At 39.4% G+C, this 24,676-nt stretch overlaps 1 protein-coding gene across 1 annotated transcript in view; it reads left to right on the top strand.

Moving 5' to 3' along the window:
- Positions 1-16,797, top strand: part of ADK (adenosine kinase) — a gene marked incomplete at its 5' end in the record, with an annotated part of 48,458 nt that extends 31,661 nt beyond the window's left edge. The window contains one exon of the mRNA XM_010189560.1: positions 16,673-16,797. Coding sequence (XP_010187862.1) covers positions 16,673-16,797 — 125 coding nt within the window. The remainder of the gene's footprint in view (positions 1-16,672) is intronic.
- Positions 16,798-24,676: the final 7,879 nt, after the last annotated feature.

Genomic DNA, 24,676 nt, shown 5'->3' with positions numbered 1-24,676 from the left:
AGCAGGAAGCAGCTTTTCATGTGTTTGCCATGTTTATCTCAGGTTATATTTATTCTCAGTTCTTCAGATTTTAGGTATTTTGAAATCAGGACTTTTTAATAATCCTACTTATGATCTTTCCTAGTTTAGCTGCAGGAAGACTATCGCAACTAAATAATCAGGCTGCAAGAACTACCTGGTCTTTCATAACCCTTCCTCTTTAAACTATATCATTTTCCCTGCTACTGCCATGGCTGCTGTTTTTCTGTAGAAGGGCTAAAATGTTGGCTTTAGTAATTATTCAGAACATCCTGAGTGGACAGGCTGATACAAACCACATCAGACTCCATTCCAAGCTGCTACCTTCCACCAGCACTGTAAGGAGTTCAGACACATCCTGTCAGACTGGTCTTGCATCAGTTGTGAGATTCCTTTCTCCAAGGGGAAAAAAGAATGATGTGGAAAATGCTAAATTCCATTGGGAAGGAAGGAAAGTAGGTCTTCTAAGAGATCAACTCTCTTTTGTCATTCTACGTCTGATGAGATAATGTGTCTGGATACAGCAAGCTTCAGTGTATTTGGGGTAATCCTAAGAAAAGTCCTGTGTTATGTTTATGGACATATATTATTTTCCTCAGTTGCCCCACAAATAGTTCTGAGGCATCAGATGCTTTTAGTATGGAACACAAGTGTAATGCAGTCCAGCGGTAACATGGCATTGTCCAGTTCTCCCTCAATACCTGAGCAGGCAAGGGCCACAGCTGGTTTTCCCTCTGCAATTAAAGTTGGCTCAGCAGTTGCACATCTGTCTGAAATCTCATTGCAATTGGGACACTTACCTGGGTATTGATATGTGAGCTTACGTTCTTGTTGAGCTATATTTCTCTCTGCTATGACTCACAAAGCAACACGAGCTTTAGAATATCCATGGTTCTTCCATTAGCTTCTGAGATATCTTAGTTCTCCTCTGTCACTCTATAAATAATAAATTGGTCATTTCTTCTCCTCAGAGAACAGACTTTCCTGAGTTTAGTCCAGATGGGAGATCTGGAAGTTGTGACAGTCTAGATATACAGCTGATTCTAGTCTATTATATATGTGGTCTCCTTCTTCATGGAGTAATTTCATTTCTCTTCCCATATGTAGGAAATAGGATACTGGACTGGATAGGCTTTGATTTGGTCTGTATTTCATTGGGGAAATGTCTCTATTTTATCTGTATCACACTTTTCAAGTGTTTTCAAAGTACATATTTGCAACAGGAAAAGTTCTTTATTGTCTCCTTACGAGAAAGCCCTACACAGTACTGTTGGTGATACTGCTCAACATACGCACTGCAGCGTTACTGTCCGGACAGAATTTTTATAATGGGAAGGTTATATTCTCTTCAGTGTTTTTCTAGCTTCTTTCTTTGATTGAGGTTTTTATCAAGTTGTTACTACCTAGGCAACAGTACATATAATATTTTTATTTTAGTGTCCTTGTAGTAAAATGTTTCCAAATTCATCCCTTAACTCAAAAATGCACTCAACGTTATAATATACTCTCCAGGAAGCATAGTTCTTGTATTCAAGCAGCAGAGAACAAGCGTCCTATGGCAAAGCTTCCCATACTTTTCTGAGACTGGTATATTAACATGACCAAACAGTGGTTTTGTTGGAGCAAATGTCTTGGCTGAGAGGGGAATGTGGGATATAATGAGAACTAAACCCATCAAGCAGGATTTATTTTACATTAGGAGGTCAGGTTTGTTAGACTCTATCATATTTTGAAAGGTCTTTCACAGAGGCACTCTCTTCCACAAATATAACTCACAGATTGTAAGGAAATTCCTTCTCGATAATTATGCCAACTTGGCAAATCACTGCTCGTGTATTTCTCCATGTGAAAGTGCAAAATAAGAAATATGTTTGGGTTTTTTTTCTAGAACCTATCTAACTACTGAAGATCTCAAAACCTTAAAGTCCTGAAAAAGTTTAAGTACACAAAGTTCCTGGGCATTTGTAACTCTGTGAGTTGATTCATGAGTTCAGCATTTCTGAACATGAAGCTGCTGGCCTCTAAGGAGAACTAGCTCACTCCAACAGCTCGCAACAAGAAATAAACTGCATTCTTCAGTTGAAATGTGTTTTTATTAAGTTGGCACCAGGAACATTTCTGAATTTCATGCCTCTTACTGCAGGCATCAAGTCGTAGGCCACTCAGGCTCCTGCAGTGCGTGAATCAGAACCCGGGTTTTGAAATTGCTGCAGGTATCTTTATGCTAAAAACACTTCTCTAAACAATACTAAGAGTTCCGCCTTTATTGCTTTCCAGCAACACTGCTACCTGTTAGAAGTTTAAGCAATCATGAACTACTTTGTAGCATCTCAGCACCTCTTGTGGCTTTCAGGGGTACCACAGATTTTTGGTTATAAATCCCTGAAATACCCATAAACTAAAGTTGCAATTCCACCTCTGGGTTTTGTTGAAAATGACAAATCGCTTGAGCTTTGCTGATATGGCTTATGTCATGAGAGTCCTCTTAATGGAATTGCAGCCTTCATTTGTAGAGTTTGGGAAATATTCTATTACTCATTACATATTCATTTATTTATTACTAGTCAGCCGCAGTTTGAGCCTTTGCAATCGTGATAATTAAAGCATATATAATGGCAAGAAATAGATTGAAGTATGAACAGGTTTACCATCTTCAGCCTTCCTTTATGCCACCCTGCTCCCTACAGCCAGAGAAGGTCTGCCTTCTTTTTGGACTCCCCTTTGTCATTGCCACCGTAACTAATGAAGACAGTAAGCATCTTTTCAGATAGCTGCTGCCATTGTTCCCTGCAAAATCTCTCCCCCAGAATCTGTCTGCTCTGTGGAACTGGATAGAGAATTCGTAATAAATGAATCGGAGAAGGTGTGAAATCAATGTTTCTGAGGTTCTGTCAATATAAATATATTGACTTAGTAATCTACCATGATTTAGTCATACACTAAACAAAAAGTACTAGAGTATTAAATGTAACCACAAATCATTTTGAAGTAGCGTGATGGAGCAGTGACAAAGTGATCACAGCAAGTGGATATTACTGATCACCATGCTATAAAGATGTGATACCATTCTCAAGGAAAAGAAATCCTGAGATAGAAGGAACTCTTCATTAAGCATCGTATGGTGCCAAACACGAGCTAATGGCAAGTTGCCTCTGTCAGTATCAAAGCTGAGGTCAATGGCTCAAACCACCTTTTAATTTAAAAATCCCATTGGCAGTTTTCATGTATCGAGGAAGCTCATAAAGCTGCTAGCTGTAGTTTGAAAGCTACATTACATTACATTACAGAATAAGCAATTCTCTCTCTTTCTCTTGTGAAACCTAGCATGAATCCTAAGAGATGGTCAGCTACTGTCCCAGCTATCAGAGGACTACTCTGATAGAAGACAGAGACAGCAGCAAAAGAGGAGTTTTCATCTTCCATACATGTCCTTGCATGAGTGAGCCTCATGGCATCCTTGTCTTTTCTTTAAAGACCACAGGGCTTAGTGGAGATACTTCCCTCCTTTTGTTTCTGTTGCCAAACTGGCTTAATAAAGCCATTGCCTCATCTTTAATATAGAGGCTAATTCCAAGCATTATTTTTTCCATCTTAATCTAAGTGCCTCTACAAATTAGGTAAAGACCTTGGACACCTAAGAATTTGCCTAAAGGTCATCACATTGTTCAAATTTTACTTTTGTGAGGTAAATGCAAATAGTTTTCTATAGAGTGCCATCCAGCTTTGATTTCAGAGCCAAGTAATATTTGGTATGTTTTTACATTATTGAAATGTTAAAATAGTATCCTTAATGTGAAACATTCTTTGAATATATTATACATATACATATATGTACATTAATAAAAACACAGCACAAGAAATATAAATATAGGCCTGCAAAGAACCCATAGTGCCCAGAATAATTGCTCATCATTACTCCTTTACTATTAAAAGTTTGATTCAGAAACCTTTTTTTAAAAAAGGTCTGGTTCTGTTTTCTGAACACACTAATATTACTTTGGAATACCTCGACTGAAGCCAGTGCTTTAAACAAGTACACTATTGATAAAAATGGAAATAGCATTGAATCCAGTGTAGTAATTCTTATGCTCTTGTTCTGCAGAATCCATCAATTGTGGAAGGAATCCAAGAATCTTTAAAATAAAAAATCATCTAGGTGAGATTTAATGTGGTGTGAGTTGGCCCTGCTTTCAGACAGGGGCTGGAGCAAGTGACCTCCAGAAGTCCCTTCAATGTAAATTGTGCTATGGTCCTATGAATTCTAATCCTATAGGGATTAGGTTCCCAGATGCCATTTCCTGCTCCTCTGAAAATCCAGCCTCAGTCATCTTCAGAGGGCAGTGTTGGTGCCTAAAGAGTAGAAGCAGACTGAAGTTAAAAATGAAGCTTATACAATGGGAATTCCATCTTCTCCCAATAAATCCAACATAGGGCAAAGATAGACTGTGTTCATGACTTTGTCTCATAAGTCCCTTGTATATGTCATGTGAAGGAGTTGTGTGAATGGAGGCATGTGCATGTGTGTGAGAAATGAACTAAGTTCTTATGGACAGCTGCTGTATGGCTATACCAGGAGTGCTAAACATGCCAAAAAGAGCTGACAATGCCTTCAGCAAAGACAGGTGATTTGAATTCACTTAATTATAAGTGAGCCAGTTGACAGTATTAGAAAGATTGTTCCTTAATGGATTTATATAGGGCTCTTTAAGATTGTGGAAGAATCTGTTTTCACTAAAAACATTGCAGAGAAATTAAATACTCCTCTGATTTGTTATATTTTCATCTCTGTATGAATATCTGTTGTAAGAGCTGCCCTCCCTCCAGTACTCACCACCCTTAAAACATTCTCGATTTGTTGAAATAGGAGTTCAAGGAACTAGGAATAGTTCTTTACTGAACAGCAGGAGTGTGACACCAAAAGCTACTTAATCCACTTACAGTGGTCTGTTAATTTGGATAAGATTTTTATACTTGTGTAAGATACCTTGGGAACAAACTTGTCATCATTTTTTAATCACATTTGATAGAGAGAAATGCAGTGGATAAAAAATCACTGCTGTGAAGTACTGCCTTCTGATAACACCAGAGCCCTGAGATGCAATTTTGTATGCCAGCTGGGAGTGAGGTGTATTTTTTGGTGATATCAATTAAATAGTATGTGCATGTAACTTGTTACGGCTAATTTCTGCTATAAAATTTATCTTCACGGGTAAAAAGATGAGGGGATACTACTTTGAATTGTTCCATCTTTTCTTTGAAGTCAAGATAAATGTTATAACAGAAATCAGCACTCTCTCAGTCTTCATTTATACAACATGGGTGGCTAATTGCCTCTGAGCAATCCTGTTGTTACTGAGATCATGGCTGATGAGATATGAAGCTCTGAAATAAAAATACCTTCTTAGTGTCATCAGCATTTTGACTGACAGCCCGTTTTGCCCATCTTTAATACTTCTGTTTTATAAACAGCATACATGAGTGTAATAGCTGAGCTGCAGATAGGGCATCAATCTTTCCCTGCTAGGGGATAACTTGTCAAGATGTTCATGACTTACCGCCTGTGTGTTCTGATGGCATTCTTAACGCTCACAGATAAGCATCACATCTAAACCTAGGCTATTAGATGGCCACGCTATCTCTGTAACTGACCTTCTGCAAACTAGACGATTACCAGATTATATGTTCCTAGCTGATTTTTCTCAGTGTCAGCTAGAGGCACATCTTTATTCTGATCAATAGCGTAGCCAGTCGCTAGTAATTTCAACATTAGTACTGGCACAATTTAGACATTTGCCACAGTTTGAGTTGCAGCTATTTAAACAAAAACATAAAAATAGATATCACTCAGGAAAAACATGGAATATTCCTGTTTTCTTTTTAATTCCCTACTTAATTTTTTACCAACTTCCATTCAAAATTATTCCTTTGGAAATAATACACTCTTCCATGCTGGCATTATACTTAAAACTAGAAGCAAGTGTTGTCCAAGTGTAATTTAATTGTGACCCAATCCGATTAAATTGTTTTGTTTTAATTGCTACTCTTCTCTTGGTTTCTAACTGTTCATTTTTACATATGTATTTTTTATAAAAATGCAGTAACTCCAATATGGCTATTCACATTTTCACCTATACGATTTAAAGGCAATCCAGAAAAATACATAGTAGAATTAAAGTAAGGTACAACATTAGTATACTTGCTGTCATTTTTTAAATAACATGTACAAGTGAGAGATCCATTTAACAGGATCAGTGTACGGAATTAAAAACCCTCAGAAGTTTCTAATTAGACTGAAGGAGGACCTGATCCTTCTAGCTGCTGTGTCTTTTCCTGTCAGTGACACCATCAGTGTTAGGGAGCCTCAGTACACAGAAAGAGGATTAATATTTTGCAAAATTGGGTTTTAAAAGGCCTAATTTACCTCACCATAAATTCAGTGACATTCTAGACAGGCTTTGTGAGAAATAAACGTCAAATAGGTTGCATACATTTTAAAAAACAAACCTACTGTGTTAAAAATAGATTTTCAAAACCAATTATAATGTTCCAATTTTTGCTGTAATAGCTGTGGGACAATTACAAATTGACTTAATGCCTCAAAGCAAATCATCACCATTTAAAATACTTTGTCATGCCTACTATCCCTATCCTCATAACATTTCATTTTATGTTAAAGTGTCGTGTGTTAGAAAATCATGTAATGATAAAGAAAATGTTCACATGGAAGGTTAGAAATTACTTTAATGAGTTATTATTACCTTGCTCGCAGACTGTTGGTAATATTTTTGTGTTATTTTAATGTATTCTGAGTAGAGACAGAGGCACTAGTCAGATTGGATCATCAAGAACATTCCCCTGGGAAGCAGGGCAGGATATGGTCCCCTAAGAAACAATGTGTCAGATTAAGCTGATGCTATGTTCGCAGGAGATACAACAACACACAATGAAATACAAAAATATGCTGAAATATGTTATCTATTTCATGTCTGATATGAGCTGATGCGGGGCTATGGAGATTGACACAGTGACCACAGAGGCACTTCTCAGGCTAACACGCTAGCAGGATCCTCACTCACTGGCAACTGCCTCTGTTATCTAATAGGATGGTAATGGCTCCCATAATTTGTTCATTTCCCCAACACTGAGATGGGCTCATACTTGAAATGAAAAGATGGCAAGGTTGCAATAAAAAATAAATAAAAGAAAAAACGTCGTCCCAGTTGAAAGCAGCGGTAGTAGCAGCGTTTGCAGGTTTGTTTGACACTGATATGCAACATTAAAGGGACATTAAAGGGATATTACTGTTATTGGTGATCAGCAAATGATTAGTTTCAGTCCAGGACTGTGACAGATATTTAGAGAGGCAAAAGATATTAAATGCCACTCTTATTAAAATAGGAGCATTATGTATATAATGCAGAGGTGGCTATTTCAGGCCACAAAAGTCAAGAAATTCTTGGGCTTTCTAGCTACTGCATTGGGTGTTGCTTTCTGATCCTCTTTGCATTCTGCTGGCTTGATTGTGGGGAAGTACACCTGCAAATAAAACCTTATTGAAAGATGGTGGCTCTGCAGACAACTTCAAATTCCCTTGCTTTTGTGCCTGAGAATCTCAACTGTGAAGTTACATTCATGTAGCCTTTTTTGTACTTGAATGTATGTTAAAAACTGAATAGAGGATAGTACATAGTATTTCATTTTGTTATGCTTAGAACTTCGTTATTTCTACATTAAATTAGTGAAATTATCTTCCTCTTATCCCAAGCAGTAGGTGTAATAATCTGCACCATTTAATGTCAATACAACAGATCTGTTTTGAAGCTCAGAAAATTTCCTCAGGTACTAGTAAAAGAAAGCTTATCTCATTCTGCTGTCTCAAAAATGGTAAAGGAAGAAAACTTCTAGGAAATGTTTTTAGGAAAAACAAAGAGAAATGTCAGCCTGGAAAGTAGTTTTTTCAAATAGAGAAAAATGCTTCCAATGAAAATACCTGTGTTTTGTTTGGCATATACAGAGCCTTGAATATTCTTCGTAAGCTTGGAGGAGGTTTTTTTCGCCAAATGTTTTCCCCTGATCCTGGCTGTTGGACACAAGCCAGCAGTTTCTGATCCAGAAGGAACTTCCCAAAGTTCATCATACAGACTTAAAAGTAAGACCCAAACCATCAGAAGTTAAAACTTGTTGCCGGTTTCCTCCATCACATCTTTCTTGGAGCATATTGTAAACTGAAATTATTCTTTTCTTGGGACAATGAGATGCACTGGAGAGTTTAATGTAGGTGATATGCAACAGGTTACAAAAATGGAATCCACTGAGGGTGATTAACGTGGAGGGTACCACAGTGTAAAGCACTTAGTTCTCTCCTCCATCTTTGAGCTGTTCCCCCTCAAAGGGTGGACAGTAGGCAGTCAATACATAGGCCAGTGATAGGAGAACTCTGATCAATCTCAGCAGGCTTCAAATCAGGTTCTAAGTTTTCTCCATCCATTGCACAGCATTCAGGACCAAACCACTGTAGAGTTACAACCACCATTCCTACTTGCATAAAGGCATCAAAGAAACAAGACTGCTAATTTATTTTCCTTAGAGAGAGTCTCAGGTGGACCCAAGCATCTATGCAGGCCTTGGGAAGTATGATGACACCTTATCCTATGAGCTACAGCAAGCTGGCCCAGTAGGTCCAGACAGTGGTAATAATATACACAATGCAATAAAATTATTCACCCTTAAATAACTGCTTCCTAATTGAATAACAGGGATGTAGTGGAGTTTTATTTGGGTTGGTTTTTTTACTGTTGCATTTTTTCAGGAATATTTCATTAGCTTTTTCCACAGGTAATGGTTTAAAGTATTAGGGTCTGAACCCTTTTTTGCTTTGTGTAGTCAGCACCTCTCCATTTCAGAAAAAGGCTGCTAAACTGAAAACACTCCTTTCACTTTTTCATAGTCTTCTAGTAATGCAAAGTTGCATTATTTGCACGTGTCCATAAATGACTGTATAACCTCAGACTAAGGAAAATGTACATCCGTCTGAGTGATCCTTACAGAAATTCAATGTGTTCAAAATGTGGCTATAAATATTAGGAAAACAAGAGAAATAGGGATAGCAATACTAACTGTCTTTCTTGAAAACATACTTGGTTTAGTATTCATGCTGGTGATTAGAAAACAAGAAGTTTGTGTAAGAAGGCTGTACATAGACAGTGAAATGCATTTAACACGTGACCATTTTATAAATAAATATAGACTTCCAAAACATTTTATTCGTGATCTTATGGTTTTGTCATTCTCTGGAAGTAAAATATTGACATTTACCAGACTGTTTGTTCCAGCTCTCTGATCTCCTGTAGTTTATTTTATAACAACCTTATCGATGAGCCTCTTACTCAGCTCTCTAGGTTTAACTGAGTTGAGTCGATTTGTTACCACAGCTTCAAGTAGCTGTTACAGAACAAGCGAGACATCCTAATAAAGCTGTAAACGTGTTTACTCAAACATGGTATTGATTTTACTTGGAGAGGGAGAAGCCAGTGCTTAGCATGGTGTCAGGGAGGATGAATTTAACTGCAGTTTTTCATTGTCATCTGTCATGGTTGTGAAACACTAAGTGAAGCCACAAGAGGATAATTAGAATTGCCAGAAATTTAGCCCCTAAAATCAGTTAACCACTTGGGATTTTTGTAGTTTAATTAGTTTTTATTAAAACTTTCCTCCAGTGGTATAGTCAGGAAAGCTTCTCTAATGTTCTTTTCAATGAGAGTGAGATTTCAAGGTTGCCACTTGTTAGATATACATCTTAAATGACTGTTTTTCTGAAAGGGTTGGTAACCTTTTTTCTCTCACTTGTAATTAGCCTGGCACTGCAGTTCTGTAGAAGCACAAAGCCATCTCATTTTAAAAAAGAGGGAAAGGCTCTTGTTCACTGCATGCACTTGTTTGTACATGTATACATTTGTAGTTAATAACATATATATGCATGTGTGCAATAATTCTTACACTGTATATTGAAAGAGCTAAGGTGTGTGAACGTGGAAAGAAGTATAGTGTATTTGAAGATGCTTACATTTAGTTTGTCTTATATACTGTAAGTCTAATGTGTCAGACCACAGTGCCAAAATACATGAAAACAAAAGCCAAATCCCACCCTTAATCAAAAACGTTTCCACTTAGAATAGCCAACATTCGGTTTGATAGCAATGGGCAGGGCCTCTGGCTTACCACGGTTCTTGGCTGTAACATCCACCATCTGCCACAGAATTAAAAAAGGAGAAACCTCAGCATGTTGACGTACGGTCGTTCAGTGACTATATTGCAGAATCATCTGATGCCAACATCTTTTACGAAATCTAGGTTGGCTGGTTGGCTCTTGGCACCAGCATTGCCAACCACCTGATTACAACTGACCAGACTCATGGTACCACAACATTAACCCACTCCAACAGCGCTAAAAGACAGCCAAAAAAGCCTCAGTCATAAATTGCTAGGGTAATGTTTCTTGAAAACTGTATCTTCCCACACTGCTGGCCTGGAAAGCTAGTGGGATCACATAAAAATAGATGAGCGTTCGAGCAACTGTGATAAATGCTGTATACGAACGAGAGTGTAAATAGGTGCTTGCAACTGTCCCCCTTAGTGGAATAACACCATTTTTAAAAGGCAGTTCACAAATCAAGCTGTAGAAACTTTAAATATATATAAGAAAAAAAAAAAGAGGAGGCAGCTCAGCTGTTCATGATCCTTTCTGTGGCTGGCACAATTTTGCTGGTGAATGGCCTGGCTGGCATGGATTATATTAGGTGCTTCAGGGATCAGCTGGAAGAGGAGGATTCTCTGGGAACATCACATAGCAAAAATGTTTTGAGGGGCTCTGACTCAGGGTCAGCTTGTAATTGTTTGTAATTAATGCATTTGATAATTGCTTGCTTGTTGGTTGTTTTGGAGTTCTTTTTGCTTTTCTCTCTTGCATTTAAAAAAATACATTAATTTTGCCTTGGGCATTTCATAAAGGTTGGAAGTGGGAGAGAGACTGCAGAAAGCCGAGTAGTGGGGGAGCTGGGTGTCGGAGGCTATAAATGGATTTCCAGCCAGCATTAGTAATTAACAGTCATTAAAATTAATTGTCAAGTGTACAGTTTGAAGTGAAACATTTGGCTTCAATATGAGCTGTTTTTAAGTGTTGTTAAACCATTACTGAAGCAGACCAGAACTGTTTTTAAATCTCTGCTATTGGACTCCCACGTTCCCATCCAACTGCATTAGTGCTAGGCGTTCATTCAGAATTACCACTGGTAATCTGGAAATAAAACTTTTAAAGAAGTCACTGATTTCAGTGAAATTGCCTCATGTTGCTGGCCACAAGAAAATTAGTTTGGTTTTCTTTTAATTATTTTAAGTGCTACTCAGCTCTTAGAAGTTACAAAGTAAAAATCACCTTTTGTGTCAGTCAGTGGCCTGTCTTACTGTGTCTTTTCAGACTTGTATTGACATCCCCAAAGAGATCTGAGGTGGTTTCAGTGAGGGCCTTGGTTAGGGTCTGGATTTTGAGGCTCAAGCACCACTTCTGGCACTTGGCTGGCAGAACTTTTCATTTGATGGTGAGCACAAAAGGGAAGAAAACAACTTGACTTTTCTGTTTGCAGACCTAATGATTATAAACATTGTCTTTGAGCACGTGTAGTAACAAAGCTGGAGATAATAAAGATTAACTCTCAATTATTTCAGGCACACTTTTCAGAACAAAGTGATTTCAGAGACACTTCTCTCTACTGAGCAGAAAAGAAATAATTATAGGCCAAAAATAGCTATTGGTGTGTTATAATCACTTCTGTCATCTGGGAACACAAATACATTTTGTACCACTCTAAGGTTTAAAGCAGCTTTTGAAGCAAAGTTGTCTTTGCTTTCTAGGAAGTTGCTGAATAAGTGGGATGAATTGGACACAGTTCCAAGTAAGTTCCTATCATGACCAGGTACAAGGTGGTTACTTGGCTGTCCATGCCTGTGAGGGACAAAAGGCATCTAAGTCTACTCTGAAAGCTTACCAAGGTGGCTGATTACAGCAGACATCCATTTCTCTTACTCCATGAACACTTTGGATGTCAGGGCAGGAGGCAAACATGTGGGAAAGCCCTGAGTTTGGTTCTTGCCTTTGTGTTCTAGTGTGAAGAGAGTGATACACCGTGCATGTAACAGCATCTATAGCTTCAGAGGTTTAGAAATGCTAGTGCAGAATAGCTACAATTAGAAGATGGTAAACAATATTGCCTTAAGTTGTTTTGGTAAAATATTTGAAATGAGGTTGTCTTGTGTAGCAAAAATATACTGCTTTTTGCACTCCATTCTAACGATAGTCAGGAACTGGTCCAGGTCATGGTAGAAGTTGAAATACTACTACCAACTGAGCTACTTTAGTGTGCGCTGGGATGATCCACTTCTGTGATCCCAGGCCTATGATATAGGATCAGAGTTCAATCTTGCCCTTTCTGTCTGTGAAATTGTAGAAGTGTGAAGTAAGTCTGAACCCATGTTCACTTATCTTCTTGCATTTCCAGACGTGGCACCTTAAAGAGATTACATCCTTCAACTGCTTACCATCTTCTCTCCACCACCCTGCTCACTGGTAGGGCTGTTTGAGTACTCACTAACCCACTTCAGTCTAAATCAGCTGGGTTAGCAGAGATCTACTGTTCAACAGCTTACTGCTTAAACTAATCTGGCTCGTTTTGACAGAGTTACAAGGTTATACAAGCAGGAAAAAAGAATGGTGAAAAACAGATGGGGCAGTAACTTCTTGAGCTGGAACTCAAAGATCTGAATCCATGCTTTGAGACTATGACTCATGGGGTTTGCATCACAGTACCTTATACACTGGGAAAGGCAAACTCTGAATTGTTCTGACCATGTTGCTTTTTACTGCATTAACTAAAAAGAACATTCTGCAGCTAAGGCAGCCAACCTGATAGGACTCCTTGCTTCTCTGCTCAAATAACAGGGCTTTCTGGTGTTCCCTCGGGGTCTGCTTTGCCAACTGCCTAGTCTTAGTATGTGATGTAGTTCTGTGTTTGTGATCTGTGTGTTTGTATTGTCATTCGATGCAATATTGTGTCAGATACCGCTATTTCTATTTCGTCTCTGAAACACATACCTTTTAAGAAAAACTCAACAGACAAGAGAAAGGTTTGAGGGCAAACTCCCCACTGTGGTTTCTACATATCTCATAAATGACAGCTGTACTTAATGTCATTTCTTCACCACTGAAATCACAGAGATGTCTGATTTCTATCCCCAATTAGAACAGGGTGTTTTTTCACCTGATTCTGCTTTCACTTAGATCAGAATAAACAAGAAGTAGCTTCACTGAAGACAAAAGATACATACGAGCTTGAAACTACAGTGCTCCTGGGATGTGATGACAGCCTCAGTCTAATTGGCATTGAAAAATAATTCATGTTTTATGGTCCTTTGCTCTTTGGATATTTTTATCTCCATATATGTTTGATGCCTGGATCATAAACATAGAGGACACTTGTTCTTTCTTGTATAAACCCTTCTCTGAATTCATGCTCTGCACAAAACCTAGCCTCATGTTTGCCTTTGGAGGCCTGCCCAGTGCGTCTTCAATACTTACTGAGTCACAAATGGACAGCCTCATTTTACATACAGTTACAACTTGCTCTCAAGTTTTAACCACCCAGAAGTGCAATGGCAAGCTCATGACTCCCAGGCAGTTTAAATTTAATGATTGACATTCTCCACGTATCCAAGAAAGTTTCTCCTAAGAATGCATGTTAATTTAATGGAGAGCAGACCATTTTCATCTTGTTATTCAGAAATGGTCTGATTTCTGCCAGGCATGCTGTTTGAATTTCTCAACTGTTACCCAGCTATTACAGCTGGACCATCCTGCCGCAGTTGTTGTCTGTCATCCCCTGACTGCCATCAGTAATAGCACTCACAGCACAATTTCATCCTGTTTCAGATTCTCATCTTTGTCTACTGAAAAATCTTGTCTTCTCCACTTGTACTTATGGACTTAACTTTTGTTGGTGAAGCAATCATTTTGTCTCAGCTAGTGTTAGTCAATACTTGTGAAATTGCAGCTGATACGTAGTTCTCTAGAAAAGTATTGATGTCAGAAACATGCAAGTTTTCTCCTAATTGTCAACTAAAACACCTACTTTCTATGGCCTCCCTATTCCAATGAAAAGTATTTCATTTATAGATTTAGTAGTTTCAAACTCTTCTCCCATTCAGTGCAGTTTAGAGAAAACTATACATCAACCAGGCTTCTTTTCACTATCAGTCATGACCAAGCAGCCCAGATAGGTCTTGATAATTCATGAAAGGGTGTGTTTTGCTCACTAGTATTGTCCTTCATTAATCTTACCTTATTTTTCATGTTTTACGTGATTTTTAATCTTCAAGGAGCAGACATTATTTCATAGGATAAAATACTTTTATAATCTCCTTAAAATAGGCTCTAATGTGCCACAAAAGGAAATATTTAGAAAAGAAGCACAGGTTAAATGAGAGCATCACAGAATCACAGAATGGTAGGGTTTGGAAGGGCCCTCTGAAGATCATCCAGTCCACCCCCCCTGCCAGAGCAGGATCACCTAGAAAAGATCACACAGGAACACATCCAGGCAGGTTTTGAATGTCTCCAGAGAAGGAGACTCCACAACCTCTCTGGGCAGCCTGGGCCAGTGCTCTGTCACCCTCACAATAAAGAATTTTTTCCTTATGTTTAGGTTGAACCTCCTGTGTTTCAGTTTGTGACCATTGCCCCTTGTCTTGTTGGGCCCCATCCTCCTGACACCCACCCTTTAGATATTTATAAGCATTAATAAGATCCCCCCTCAGTCTCCTCTTCTCCAGGCTAAACAGACCCAGGTCTCAGCCTTTCCTCATATGGGAGATGCTCCAATCCCCTCTTCATCTTAGTGGCTCTGTGCTGGACTCTCTCCAGTAGTTCCTTGTTAACGTTCTGTGATTCTGTGATTCTGTGGGGAGCCCAGAGTTGGATGCAGTATTCCAGATGGACAGTAGTAGTATTCCACCAGCACAGAGTAGAGGATAACCTCCCTAGACCTACTGCTCACACTCTTCTTAATGCATCTCAGGATGCCATCGGTCTTCTTGGCCATGAGGGCACATTGCTGGCTCATGGTCAGCCTGCTGTCCACCAGGACTCTCAAGTACTTTTCACCTGGGCTGCTCTACAGCAGCAAAGCCCCCATCCTGCACTGATACATGGGGTTGTTCTTCCCCAGATGCAGTACGCTACAGTTGTCCTTGTTGAGTTTCTTAAGTTTCTCCCTGCCCAACTCTCCAGCCTGTCCAGCAGACACATATTACAGTATAATGTAGCATCTTTGCTCCAATAGTAACTAAGCTGAACAGAGAAATTGTATTTGAAAGCAAGCTAGCAAAACATACCATCTTTGAATCAAAATTTGTAACATGTCAGAAATTGGTACCTATAAGCTACATAGTACTTATGAGAAACATGGTTTCAAGACTACATTTGTACTGTCAAGGCCCAAGGCCTGTCAGACCACAACACTGGAACTTGAAATTATGGATGAAAGCTTTAAAAAGAACTATTTCAGCTTGCTAGAACTGTGATCTTCCTGGGCAAATCTCACTTTCCTTCTGTGCTTGAATGAGGAAGAGAGATACATCTGAAACATATTAGAAAACAGGATAAAAGTGAATAAAATACTACCTCTAGAATGACAGAGTGTACTTTTAAATTATAAGATACTAAGTTTACTTTTCACATCTTGAAAATCTCTTCCAAGATTAAAATACGTGTTTCACCTCTGCCATAATTTCTGTCATGATTTTGATCACAATAGTTTCAACCAAGACAAAATGTTTCAGAAATGAGCATCTCAATCCATAAAATTTCTGGTGCCACTTGTACTTAACTTTTCTGAGTACCTATGAATAATCTCCTTTCTAAGACTCTGCTTATATTCATATGAAGAGGTTCTCTGGTTTCCAAAACACTCAGCTCCCAGTGATTTCTGGTTTTCTAAGCCATGCATGCTAGGCCTTTGTTAATTAAAGCAGCTAACCAGGTGCCCCAGTTCTGAGAGGTGCTTGGCTCTCCATGTGGTTTGCTGTTTACATAGGTATCTGAACACGCTAAGAGGTAGCCACTGTTTCTGAAGTCTTAGGCTGAACTTCCCATAATCAGGGGAAACAGATATCATCTAACTTTCCTCATCAGGTAAAAATTTCTCACCTTCTTTTCATTGTGAACACCTGTAACTGTGAATGTAGGTAATTTTTAATTGTTACATGCCTTTCTCTTTTTTTGAGAAAAGCTTGCAGAGTGACAGTTGGGGGATGCTGTAGCTGTAGCCAGTATGAACAGAATGAGCTCTCTTCATCAGGGAAAACTGCTTCTTTGTTTTTTTAAATAGTATTTGAGGAATCAGGAGTTCTCTGGAAAAGAGGAGAGTAAAATCATTTCAAGGACACTAATGAAGCACTCAAGCACAATACTAAATTTAAACTAGCCAGGCTACCCACATACATACATTTAGGCCAGTATTTCAGTGCTTTGCCCTGTGACAAATTGATACATTCAAAAATCAAATTAACCATTTTCTTCCTTCTTTTTCTCTCCCACTTTGTTCTGTAGGCTTTCTCTCACAGCTCGTCTATGACCGACCAATGACCGAGTGCATCCGGGCTGGACATTACGCAGCCAGCGTAATTATCAAGCGTTCAGGTTGCACCTTCCCAGAGAAGCCTGACTTCCACTGATACTGGTGAATCGGAAGGATCAAGAGTAATGCCCATGTTGCCAGGGGATTGCTGCCTAAGTTTTTCCTCCTTCCCTTTCCTCACCTTTCCAATTACCTGCATCAACGCTTCTGTACTTCTGTTCATTGTCTTCTAAACAAAATATATATTTCTATGGTGTTTTCCTTTTCATACCACTACAATGTCTCAACAGTCTTAACTTTTGGAAACAGTGCTAAGTGAAGCTTATTCTCTCATCCATCAGGAGAAATTGTTCTATTTACACATTTTATAAGGAAGTCCCATGTAAATGACATTGCTGATTAACACCATTAAAATACTTCTGTTGAATTATCTAGTTTGTACCCAGCTGTGGCCAAATCCTACTCAACTTATGTGAAATCAGCAGACCTGACTTTGTCACTTAACATTATAACCAGGAATTGTTCTTTCTACATAGTGGAGTCACGCTAGTGTAAAGAGCATTGTAAGTGTCCCAAGAATTTCCTTACACATTTGAGTGTACGAGATGTGACCACCACAGATCCAGGGCAGCTTCCATGAAAGTGAGTAGCTATTTTGTCAGTAATTAAAGGACCTGATCCGAAGCTGGTGTCGTGCATTCAGTCGTCTTGCACTGATGCCAGTAGCTTTGGGTCTGGCACTTTGAGAGCAGGGTCTGGCCACTCTATGTCCAGTCACATTCATCTGTCAGGTGAGCTAGCAGATAGGTACTTTCAGTGATTTCAGGGCAGATGCATGAATTGATGATAAACATAAACATTCAGGTAGATACCATCTCCTCCATGTGAGCTCTCTAGAGGCTGTATTTAATTAAGGTACACATAGTGAAATGAGGTACAGAAATATTTATGCAGGATATATTGACAGGATATGCCAAACGGAATCTCTGAAACGCACATTTTTAAACTTTTAATTTACTTCAGATAATTAAGCAATATGGTGGATTTTGTTTGTATTTACAGTATTCAAAGAGGTGATCTGACACTGCATTCATTACTTTGCTATGTAATTTGATACTGATAAATAAAAAATTGTCATACAGTAACTCCTGGCTTTGTGTTGGTATGTGCTCAGCTTTCCTCCATGTACTGAAACAGGTACGATGGGAACAGGTGCTTAACCCGCAGTGCATGCTGGATCTCAACATTTTATAAGTGATTTTCAGTGTCTGGGTGGATGCTCAAGGGTGATCTGAGCAGTAAGGAAGGGAAGGAACATCAGTTTGGTGCTTGTACCGCAGGAGAGATGAAAACCTGGCTAGGGTTCCTCAAAGACTGTTATGTCAGTGCAGGCTTCGTGCATTACTGCATAGTGTGGAACAAGGGACACACAGATTAAATGTTGTTATTACAGTTTGTGTTTTGCAAAGAGCATGGGGAGGAATCAAGGCTATGATCCCGATTCCCTTGTTTCGCCTGGTATCCAGTCTGATACTGCTCTGTCAGAGATCACCTGATGGGATCCCTGCAGGTACATCAAGGAGCTTCAGACTTGACAACTCTGAAAATCCTCACAGGGCCATGGAACTGCATCGTCGCAAGCATGGGTGAGTGCATCCTAAGTACTAAGGACCCAGGATCACAGTTTCTATCTGAAAAAGGTTGCATGTACAGGCCTTGTCTATCTGTCGACTCATGGACAGCTTTGGCACAAGTAAGACTTGTCTGTTTTCTTCATAGTGCTACTCTCAAATGAGCTTTGGACTTCACATTTCTCATGTTCTAGCGTAGGAGAGAGGAAGAGCAATGAATATATTGGAGTGAAAATGGAACTGCAACCAAACTTAGAGACACTCCAGTGTGCATGGTCTTCAGGCTTTACGGGTTGGTCAGAAGAATTATTTTTTACGTCTCATGGGCAATTTTTAATTCTTTAACTTGATGTATCCATGTGATATATTTTAATCAAGAAATGCTGACAAGCTGAGGAAGGATGTATTGCAGTCCCAGCTTTAAATGTATGGTCACATATGCCACACCATGCTTACTCCATTAATTTGGCTGTCAGTAAGGAAAAACCCAATAGTCTAGTGGTTACATTTGCTGTTCTCTTTGCTCTGCATCCGTGACAATTTCTGTTCCTTTTGAAACAACTTAATCAATGTCCTGGCCAGATAATTACGACCTATTTAAAAGTAGAATATAACTATGTAAACATTCTTTACTGTACCAGTGACACAAGACAGCATAACTACTATAACAGAAGGGAAGGCATGTAAAGGAAGGTAGTCATAACATAGCAGGGGTTGCCTTCCCTCCTTCCTTCCCTCTTTCCTTCCCTCCTTCCCTCCCTCCCTCTTCTTCTTACTTTCTTCTTTTTCTTCCTTTTCTTCCTTTTCTTTCTCTGCTTGTTTTCAATTTGGGATGCAAGAGAGCCAAGTCAGAGGTTCTGTTCTGCACTTTCCACTGATGTGCTTGGTGAGCTTGGGCTCCTGACATTTGGCTCTGAGTGTCAGCTGCAAAGCATAATTTGAAGCCAGTGGGAGCATCCGAGGAGAAAACTACTATCCAATTCATGGAAGGGCATCAGTGTCTGACCTGCTCTATTTAGTCATTCATTATTTCTCCAATATCTGTCAATGGCTATTCCTGCATGATATATAGATACATAGAAACATATTGCCAAATCATGCTAAATAAGGTCAAATTGTGCTGTCCAGTTGCCTGACGATTTAATTCTAGATTCTTTTCAGGATCTGTATTTCGTTCCTGCTTCTCACTGATGAAAGTTTTTTTTTAATCTGTATAACAGATAAAGGTACCATCCTTAATATTCTCTCTCACAAAAATTTTTCTTCTCTCTTTGGTCTTCTACCAGATTATTCCACACAGAGGGATGTTAGAAAATTGGGCTTCCTGAAAAACGTCACTGAAAGAGTTGTCTGCCAGTGACATGTGCCACTGTCTCAGATCCCAGCTGGGGTAACTGAAGTGAGTCTGTCACTGAGCTTGAGCCATCATTCAAACCCAGAGGTCTCACCTGGGTTACGTTGAGGAAAACCAATATTGGAAATCCATTTCCCACTAGCCACTGACCAAAGTGTATCTCCCTCACTCCTGTGTCCGGCATCATGCATTTTAGGCTTGTTTTAGGCCCACGTAAGCAGGTAGCAATGCTGCTGATATCAGCAGGCAAGGGAATAGGCCTGGTGTTCAGAAAGCTGTATGCTAAAGAGCTGAGACAAATTAAGAGCTGGGGATCAGGAAATAAAGGTTGTGTTTCCATTTCTGCAGGTGATCCACTTTGTCACTTTGGGCAGATCACTTTCCTCTCTCAATCTCTTTTCTCTCTGCAAAGAAGATGGTAAGCTCAATTAGATGGTAGATTTGTGTAAGGCAGTATCAGCCACATCTCTGCCTGTACTCATTGCTGGTCTTTTGGTTATTTGAGATTTCCCTTTTGTACATGAATTAAAAGCTATTTGTTTGCCCTTAAAAATAGTGCTAGCTATTACTGCTTCTTTGAGGGTTAAAGCAGGGAAGGCAAAGGAAAAGAAAGGAAAGAAAATCTTTACTTACAAAGTGAAGTAAAATATGCTACATGAAAATGACAATAGAAATGCATACTGTTTTAAGATGACAAGTCTGGGAACAGTCTTTAATTTAAGGGGTCTTATCCACAGTTTTCATAAAGAAATGTTAATTAAAAGTGTGATGACATGTTTGGGATTTAAAGGAAATCATTCTGCAAAGGATTTATAGCAATCACAGCTCCAGAGCATTAGGATTACAGATCCTTGTGCTGTTCCTTTTCAGCGATCATGTGATTGGCCTGCTGTTAAATATAGCTCCCGTTTAGTGGATTGAGACAGGCATGGGAAAGGTAGGGATAGTTTCCCTTTAACCAGCGGGATTTCAGAGGTGTTGGAGATTATACAATTCATTAGTTTTTACATAAGATCAAAGGGAGAGAGGGAGTCTTAATTTGGGCACCAACTGCTCCTGTCTGAAAGTCTTGCAGATTAAATGAGAAGAGAACATATGTGGTGCTAACTGCTTGTATTAGAGCACGAGCCTATTGTTTTATATCTCACTAACTCATTGTTCTCTTCCCGGAGATAATTCTCACACTTAAGACCTTCAGAGATAGTTACGTCTGTTGTGAATAGTTCAGCAACCAACTGGCTAAGAGGTTATTGCCTAAGCATCTTTCCTTTGGTCTAATCCCCCGCAAGGTTTTTTTCTGAGCAGTGTTGTTAATCTAAAATGACTGCTAACTGACTCCTGTGTCAAACATTATTCATTATGTGCTTTAAATGCTTCCTGCAGAGGCCAAAATAAATTTTGCTTTTTAAAAGCAGACCACAAGGAGTGCCTATGTAGGATATTTCCTAAAAGATTAGACTCAAAATGGCAGTTAAGATGATGAGGGGAGAAAACTGTGCTCAAAACAAAGCTTCACAATTTAACCAGGGACATGCAAAATGGACAAACCTCCGTTACCAAAATCCACTTTTCATACAGAATTACCTACAAGCTGTTCTTGTGAGAGAAAACGCGCACCCTTGCAGGGCAGGAGAGATACTTTTATAAAGACATGGAGTAAGCAACCTTGTTAGAAAATGAAGGCCAAATAAATGAAATTTTTAAAAGCAGTAATTCTTTTGTGTCTTGTTTTTTTCAGGTGTCGCTGGTGTTGGCATAAAGCGAGAAGGGTTTTTTGTGTCAATGGCACTGACAGGCCTTGCATGTGTAATGACAGTATGGGAAGAGAGACAGACAGATAGATTTGAATAGCAATAAGGTGGGGTTTCTTCCAGTGTGAAAAGAGCATGGGATTCATGTGTACTGAGATGAAGTAGAGCCTTGCTGCACAGTGCAAATATTTAATGCTGTTCTAACTATCCCTGGGTTATTGGAGTGTGACAGTTAATAGCTGTCAGCTGCCAAACCCAGTGAACAGTTTGGTTCCCTATAAAGAAAATGAAAAGTTAAAAAATGAAGCCAAGTCAGACTAGAAACTCGCAAATCATGGATGTGCTATAGCTTAGCAGGCAGATCATCTCCAAAGTTCAGAGCCGTGTCGACCTGAGCTGCTTCTCAAATGAGAGAAGGATCGAGTCCATCTGTCTTCTTGTCCTAGCTTTGCCAGATACTCACAGGCAAACTTTGGCTGGGCTTTCTGCCTCCTGAGGCCCCTTACTCCCTAGCAATGTTTGTAAAGGAAATGGAGTAAAGGCTGGAATGAAGAATAGCAAAGCATTATCATTATTCTGGATCGAATATCTCAAGTCAGTGGTGCAGCATAAATGCACAGAAAAATGGAAGAGCTCCTAAACTGAGTGTGAGAGAAATTGTGTGCTTGGAAGGCTTCCCTGTCTATGGTGCCATGGAGATGTTAACACTGGTGTACAAGATTGCTCTAAAAGAAGCATTACTATAGATTAATAACAGCATAGGAAAGAATATTTGAAGAAATAGATTCAGCTTGAAAATCACCTTCATTCTACATATTATTTTCCTTATTCATGCTAGAAGTAACATTTCACTGTACTTTTAAAATTGCTCTATTTTGAACATACCTACTTTTTGTTTCCTCACGAATAGTCACATTCACTCTTCCCCTGTATATCTGCTGGCTGTTCTTATGTGATGGTAAGTACCAAACGTAACCCGTGTAGTCACTGGAGAGCGTGCCTCCAGAGGACAAGTTAAAGCAGGGAGCTGAGCAACAACTCCCCAAATGCCCTGCAGGCACCTCTGCTGGCCCTAGGGAGAAGATAGGGTTGGACCTGCCTACTCTAAGGCTTTTAGCCATCTAAAGCAGGAGCAGAGAGGGGGACTACTCTTCCCTGGCCTTTTCCCTTTGTTGGTATTGCAGCTTTGATAGAAAGGCAAGAGGAAGGAAAATAAATAACAATCAGGCAAATAAAGCAGCAAAATGTATAACCATCAGCAAAATTACTCACATTTAAATTACCTTGATCTCAGTTTATTAAAATTATTTGGATTGCAAGTTAATTATAATTCTTCTAATCTTGCCTGTTCATATTAATACTTGTGGTAGATATTGCACAAAACCTCATTGCTCATCTGCTGTTCAGGGAGTGCTTCCTACACAACCTTTTGTTTCCACAGTGTTTATCTCTCTCCTGAAGGATTTCCCCACAAACACACCTCGTGTCCCAGTTAGCTTCATAACGGATAGGTTTGGGTTTTTTAAGGAATAAGACAGTTACCAATCACAATATGTTTTCCCAAAAATCAGATAGTTGTCATATCTGTGGATCAATGAATTCTAAATTAAATCATTGATCCAAATTCAGGATTCATTTTCAGGGATATCACCTGTTGGTGGGACTATTAATGGCACTCAAATAACTTGCAGAATTTCCAGGGTTCTCCTATCAACCTGTCACATGGGCAGACCTATTTTAGTCTGGCCTGTCCTAAAGCATAACCAGCTGCTGTGGCTGTCTTGCAGAGTAAGGATGAAGCACTTTCCTATTCATCTCCCAAGGTCAGTACAATAACAAACACAATTTATGTCTGATAGTGAAAAGCATTTAGCAGTGCAACTTTTGCATTCCATAAATGGCCACAGATTTCACAAGATGAACACCCTGGATTTAGGGAATGTTGTGCTCCAGATACATGGTGATTTGTATGTATCATGAATACTTACATGATATATTTCGTTGCCTAAAATTAGCAGTAAAACAGCCTCTTGAGGTTTGATGGTTATTATGCACCACAGTGTTTCAGGACAAAGCAAGAAACAGGATTTTAGCACATAACCTGGCAAATTCAGCTTGGGAAAGGAAGAAATTAATCCAGAATGACTTGTCATAGTATGTTTACTAGAGAAATTTATGCCAGCTCAGAAGTTAGCCCTTCTACCCACGCCCCCAGCAGCAGCAGCAGCAGCAGCTTAAATTGGGCCATGGGAGTCTCACAGAGTAGGAAGATATTTGAGTTTCCCTGAGGCTCAAGAGTTCTGCCCTGAAAAGAAGCCTCACTTGTTGTTGTCTCAGAGAAAAAAGATAAATTTTAGTGTGCTTGGTTATTAACCTGCACAATATGAGCTACAGCTTTGCAGTTTGGGTTGACATGCAGAAGTACTGTGTCATCCTTTGCGTGACATATTTGCACACCTCTACCTGACACAGTGTTTGCTTGTCCCCTTGATCCTGCCTATAAAATCACAAGTAGTGTGTTTTATTTATCCTAGACTTGTAACTTTTTCCTAATGACCTCATTTTTGATGGGGCAGTGATGTGAAGGACACCTCTCCTGTGTCATAGTTCATACCTTCGAAGACAGTCGGCTTCCCTGAAGACTCGCTCACTCCTTGCTGAACTGGTGATGGAAGAACTACTCTGTGCTGGAAAAGCCAGTGAGATTTTTAATGATCCACTGCTGCTTATGCCTCTTCCCATGTTTCAAGGTGTAGTGAGAAATCAACTCTCTTGAACCAGGAGGCAGCCCTTTCAAAGGACCAGCCTCTTTCTTTAGTTGGCTTTAATTCTTGTTCTTTAATTTTCCTTGGATATATCCTGCCCGTGTACTAGCCCATCCTGATGCTGTGATACTGAATGGGAGCAGAGTGCAGGGCATTTGACATTGCAGCCCTGTATTGTGCCTGGATAAAGTGTAGAACACGGAGCAGCAAGGATCACGGGGGGCTTGGTTTACTTCTCCTCCAAACACTTCTGGCAAAAAGAAAACAGACACAAGTGCCTGTTGCACAGATCTCTTACCTCTCAGTTCTGTTCATTGAGCTCAGCTTAATGATTCTTTTTTGGCTACTTCTTTCCTTCCAAACCATAGCTGTGAATATTCATCTTTAAAAGTAAAGCACCATAGAAGTGGGCCTTCATACAGGACTCTCGCCGGCTGCCGCTCCTGCTGACAGAAAGGATTGCAAGAAGCAAGAA

This window comes from Mesitornis unicolor, unplaced genomic scaffold (genome assembly GCF_000695765.1).
Source record: "Mesitornis unicolor isolate BGI_N332 unplaced genomic scaffold, ASM69576v1 scaffold9438, whole genome shotgun sequence".
Classification (NCBI taxonomy): domain Eukaryota; kingdom Metazoa; phylum Chordata; class Aves; order Mesitornithiformes; family Mesitornithidae; genus Mesitornis; species Mesitornis unicolor.
Note: the sequence above shows the minus strand (reverse complement) of the source record. Positions and strands in the feature narration are given on the sequence as shown.